Source organism: Myotis brandtii, unplaced genomic scaffold, assembly GCF_000412655.1.
Source record: "Myotis brandtii unplaced genomic scaffold, ASM41265v1 scaffold423, whole genome shotgun sequence".
Lineage (NCBI taxonomy): Eukaryota > Metazoa > Chordata > Mammalia > Chiroptera > Vespertilionidae > Myotis > Myotis brandtii.
The window spans coordinates 667,509-673,333 of NW_005366214.1; the positions used below are offsets into that span (position 1 = coordinate 667,509).

A 5,825-nucleotide genomic window follows, 5' to 3' on the forward strand; every position below is an offset into this window, starting at 1 on the left:
GTCCCATGTGAGACTGGATCTGGTGGACCTGCCTGTGCGTTTGCTGGTACAGTGGTTCCATGTTGCCGGCCCAGTCGGGTCCGGCTCCAGCTTCCTCCGAACCTGATTCTGCTTCTTGAGTGTGTCCCTTATGTATGTGTGGAGTTGAAATCTGCATTCTGCTGGGCTGGGCTGCAAAAGCACTGGTGGTTCCCTTTGTGCCACTGGCACAGCTTGGATGGGGATGTAAATTGAGTAGGGCGGGGTCCCAGAGAATCACCAGAGCGGAGCAAGGGGTAATGGCCTCTCAGAGACTCCGCATCTCGCGTCCCAGAGTGCTGGTGAGCAGCTCTGCGAGTCAGCCACTCTCTCTCTCCGGCCCGTTGCAAGGCCGTCCTGCCTCTCCCGGTAGGTGTCTGGGACCTCAGGATCCCGCCCTAAACAAGCTCAGTGGATTTGAGAGTCTGTATCCCCTTCCGATTGAAAAAAACCACGCATCCAGTTGCAGCCCGCCTGGCGTGCAACTCCACACCTCTGTTCTTGGCGAATCACCAGGGCGGGGCAAAGGGCAATGGCGTCTCCGGGACTCCTCGCCTCTCCGCGACTCCACGTCCCTGCATCCCCGAGCGCCAGCGGGCAGCTCCGCGAGCAAACCACTCTCGCTCTCCGACCCGTTGCAAGGCCCTCCCGTCTCTCCCTGTAGGGGTCTAGGACCTCAGAATCCCGCCCCAAACAAGCTCAGTGAACTCAAGAGTCTGCAGCCCCTTCCGATTGAAAAAAACCGCGCATCCAGTTGCAGCCCACCTGGCTCGCGACTCCGTACCTCCGTTCTTGGAGCCTCTGCACAACCTACTCAGTCTCAATGCTCTTCTTTCTTTCCTTCCAGTTGTAGAGCTTCCACTGGGCCAGCTTTCCCATGGTTCTGAATGATAGCTGTTTGTCTTATAGTTGGTAGTCTCAATGTTGTTGTGGGAGGCAGCACGCACAGGTCTGTACCTTACGCTGCCATCTTGGTTCTCGAAAAATAATCTTACTTGAAAAAAATAAAAGAGGATATGAAAATGTCCAATCAAAAGATGATAAGCATCTGAAGAGACATGGTTTGTGATTCTAGAAATGAAAAACGCTAATTAATTAAGCCCATACTTCCCACTTCAGAAACTATATCTTTTAAGTAACCATTTCTCACCACCACTCCCACAGGCTCCTGGTAACCTCTAAACTACTTTCTGTCTCTATGAATTTGCCTATTCTAGATATTTCTTATTAGTGGCATCATACAAAACTTGTCCTCTGGTATCTGGCTTATTTCACTTACCATATTTTCAAGGTTCATCCATGTTGTAGCATGTATTAGAACTTCATTCCATTTTATGACTGAGTAATATTCTATTGTATCTGTGTGCCACATTGTGTTAGTCCATTCATCTGTTGATGGACCAACTCTTGGGTTGTTTCTACCTTTTGGGTAATGTGAATAATGCTGTACTGAACATGGGTATTTATTTGAGTCCCCGTTTTTGGTTATATACTCAATAGATTTTTTAAGTTCTTCAAGAGCAGGATACCTGTTTTATTTGTAATTTTTCTACTCCCTGGCAGCTAGTATCACTTAGGAATGACTACATAAACATTGAACTAATCAGGATATCTGTCTATTTCCTAACTTTCAGCAGTAGATTGGAGACATGAAGACTGGTTGCTCGGTCATAAAACTGGTATCCAATGAAAGTTTAAACTTTTGTTGCTGTGTTTCATCAAGGCAAATTGCTAAGTTTGAACTTCTTAGGAAAAAATTGCTTTAGCCTAAGACTATATACTGTTAACTAAAAGACTAACTAGGTTGTTTCATTTTGTGTGGGTCTGTTTTTTATTTTTAACAGTGAATGCATAAAAATACAACCAACTGACATCCAGCCTGACATATTCAGCTATTTGTTGCACATTATGTACACGGGGAAAGGACCAAAACAGATTGTGGATCATAGTCGTTTGGAGGAAGGGATTCGCTTTCTTCATGCCGACTACCTTTCTCACATTGCAACTGAAATGAATCAAGTGTTCTCACCAGAGACTGTGCAGTCCTCAAATTTGTATGGCATTCAAATCTCAACCACCCAAAAAACAGCTGTCAAAGAAGGGCTGGAGGTCAAAGAAATGCCTTCCAATAACAATGGAAACAGAGCTGCTGTCCAGGGTGACCACCCCCAGTTGCAGCTTTCTCTTGCTATTGGGCTGGATGATGGCACTGACCAGCAGAAGGTCCATCCTGCAGCCCAGGCCTTGGAGGAACACCAGAAGCCTCCAGTGTCCATCAAGCAGGAGAGATGTGACTCCGAATCTGTCATCTCCCAGAGCCACTCCTCATCCTCATCCGAGATGACAGGCCCCACGTTCACCGAAAGTAGTATCAAAATTCACTTATGCCATTACTGTGGAGAACGTTTTGATTCTCGTGGTAACCTAAGACAACATCTCCATACCCATGTGTCTGGATCTCTCCCATTTGGTGTCCCTGCTTCCATTCTGGAAAGTAATGACCTTGGTGAAGTGCACCCACTTAATGAAAATAGCGAAGCTCTTGAATGCCACAGGCTCAGCTCCTTCATTGTCAAGGAAAATGAGCAACAGCCTGACCACTCAAACCTGAGTACCACAGAGCCTTTGCAGATCAGTCAAGTGTCTTTGATCTCCAAAGACACAGAGCCAGTAGAATTAAACTGTAATTTTTCTTTTTCAAGGAAAAGAAAAATCAGTTGTACCATCTGTGGTCATAAATTTCTCCGAAAGAGCCAATTGCTGGAACACATGTATACACACAAAGGTAAATCTTACAGATATAACCGATGCCAAAGGTTTGGTAATGCATTAACCCAGAGATTTCAGCCATATTGTGAAAGCTGGTCTGATGTCCCCCTGAAAAGTTCTCGCTTGTCGCAAGAACAATTAGACTCATCTTGTGCCTTAGAGTCAGAGCTCACACAAGAAAATGTGGACACTATCCTAGTTGAGTAGCAGTTTCTTCAGAATTTTTATATCAGTTCTGACAGAATTCACATGCATTTTTTTATTCATAAATTATTTTCCTCCTCAAGTTCTGTTAACTTTTCTTCTTTACTATTTATCGATAGTTTTAACATTGTCGTAAGATATTAATTCATGGTTTTTAAAATAACCTTCAATGAGGGCTGTGAATGTCTTATAAATTAATTCACAATTTGGAAATCAAAAATCAATGTAGTAATATGGAACTTTAGAAATAAAGAGTTATTTATAGAATTTCTAAGTTTTTCCAGGTTGTAGAATCAGTAAAATCAAATTAATATGAAGTAAATGAAATATTTTTTAAAGAATACTCTAGACTGGCATTTTTGGCTAATGTTTCACATGAATAAACCCCTAAAGAATTATTTTTAAATATTTTCTGCCATATAGGAAATTAATAGTTATTTTAATGCATAACTATGTTATAATGTATAAAATGTGTTTTAAGCATAGCTATACCAAATCATGAGTAGTTTTTAAATTATGTTTTACTTACTAGCTCTGCAACATTTTACATGGCTTTTATTTACCTTTTAACATTGTGAGCATACCTCATTCTTAATAGAAAATATTTTAGTTAAAAAGAAAGAAAAGGAGCAGGGTCAGACATAAAAAATCCTAAAGAGTAACAGGTACATACACAGAGATGACCATATGAGACAGAGATTCAGATAGATCTGCATTGACTAACACCCCAGTGTTATTACCTTAATCCAATGTTTTCTTATTTTTTTAAAATATATATTTTATTGATTTCAGAGAAGAAGGGAAAGCGAGAGGTAGAAACATCAATGATGAGAGAGAATCATTGATCGGCTGCCTCCCGCATGCCCTCTACTGGAAATCGAACCCACAACCCGGGTATGCCCTGACCAGGTAGCAACCATGACCTTTGAGGACATTTTCTGACAGCATCAGAGTTCAGTCAGGAGGGAGCTCAAAGAGTAATCCACCTCATTTTAAGGGTGTGAAGGTTTTCTCTGGGTAAACTGAGGTTAGCTGAATTATGAAGTGGTAAATTTTTCTTGAGGGTTGAATGAAGAAAACCATTGGGCATTGTCTAAAGGAGTCAAGTTTCTACCTTAGACAAGTGAGTAAAGCTTCCTGGGGTCAAGACTGATATGTGCTGAGAACAAAATCTATCTATGGATATAGGATCAATTGTATTGTGAGTGGTTAAAGTAAATGTGTTGCCCTTTGGGGTCAGAACTTTATCTAATCTTTTATATTTTTTTTTATTGATTTCAGAGAGGAATGGAGAGGGAAAGAGAAAGAGAAACATCAATGATGAGAGAGAGAGTCATTGATCAGCTGCCTCCTGCACACCCCACACTGGGGATTGAGCTGGCAACCCAGGCATGTGCCTTGACCAGGAATCAAACCATGACCTCCTGGTTCGTAGGTTGACGCTCAACCACTGAGCCACGCAGGCTGGGCCTTTATCGAATGTTAAATTTAAATCACTTAAGTAATTATTCTAACTCATACTGTTCTCAAACATATCATCTCATAAGGTGAACACAAATATTAACATTGATTTTTATGTACAGTGGGGCCTTGACTTACGAGTGTCCCAACTAATGAGTTTTTTGAGATACGAGCCGTCTCGGCCGATTTTTTGCTTTGAGTTGCGAGCTAAAATTCGGGTTACGAGCCAGCTTCAGATACCCCACCGCTAGTTGGCGCAGCGAACGTCACAGTGAACACCAGAACATCAACCCAGCATCACGTGTCTCACTCATTCACTTCAAGCCGTTAGCTCTTAGTTGAAGCATCAGTGTTGTGCTCACATTTGTGCTTGCAGTTATTTTGCAAAACTTCGTTTTTTCAGCCATGGATCTGAAGAAAGTAAGTGCGAAGGACAGTGCTGAGAAGAAGAAGCGGATGATGTGCATTGAATTAAAGAAAGAAATTATCAAAAAACATGACCAAGGTGTGCGTGTAATCGACTTGGCGAAGCAGTACGAGCGTAGCACTTCTACGATCTGCACCATACTGAAGCAGAAGGAGTCGATACAGGCTACATCTCCAGCCAAGGGCGTTAAAATAATTTCTAAACAGCGGACATCTATCCATGAAAATATGGAGAAGCTGCTAATGGTGTGGTTAACGGAGAAGCAGCTCGCAGGAGATACCGTGACGAAGGCTATAATCTGCGAGAAGGCACGAGCTATTTACGCTGATTTGCTGCAGCAGACCCCAGGCACTTCAATGGACGAGGCATCAATGCTGGATATCTGGGAATTCTTGCATAAGCAATATTTCCAATGTTTTGAATAGAAACTTAGAAAAATATTCTGTGTTAACCTAGTTACTTGAAGTCATAACAGACATCTAAGCTGCCTACATTCAGAAAAGGAATGATCAATAAACATTTAGCTCCTAAAATAAGGTGTCCTATGCCCAGCACTTGATGCCTTTGCTCCCCCTATTTCCACCCAAGATAGGGGGCTCACTATCTCTGCCTGTTCTAGATTCCCTCCTCCCCACTTTTTAAAACAAGAAGCTTGAAATCTCAACCATTCCACAAAACATTCCTTGATTTCTCTAACTTTAAAGCACTTAAGTTCTGTGCAAGTCAATGTTCTTTCCCTCAAAACAACCCAACAAATACTTAGTATTTACAATGGACAAAAACATTACTGTGAGAGTTTCATGGATTTGATCAAATGAGTATGGAGGTATAAATAAGAGTGAGAACATACCTCCCTGCAAGGAAAAATATGCAATAATATCTATTCAGTTACAGTGGGGCCTTGACTTACGAGTTTAATTCGTTCCGAGACTGAGCTCCTTAAGGA

General features: G+C 41.9%; 1 protein-coding gene across 1 annotated transcript in view; it reads left to right on the plus strand.

The window, feature by feature from the left end:
- The window catches only part of ZBTB25 (zinc finger and BTB domain containing 25), a 26,539-nt gene extending 23,466 nt beyond the window's left edge, over positions 1–3,073 (plus strand). Inside the window, exon 3 of the mRNA XM_005874032.2 lies at positions 1,863–3,073. Within this exon, the coding sequence (XP_005874094.1) occupies positions 1,863–2,994 (1,132 nt within the window). The 3' untranslated portion in view covers positions 2,995–3,073. The remainder of the gene's footprint in view (positions 1–1,862) is intronic.
- The last annotated feature ends 2,752 nt before the right edge of the window (positions 3,074–5,825 follow it).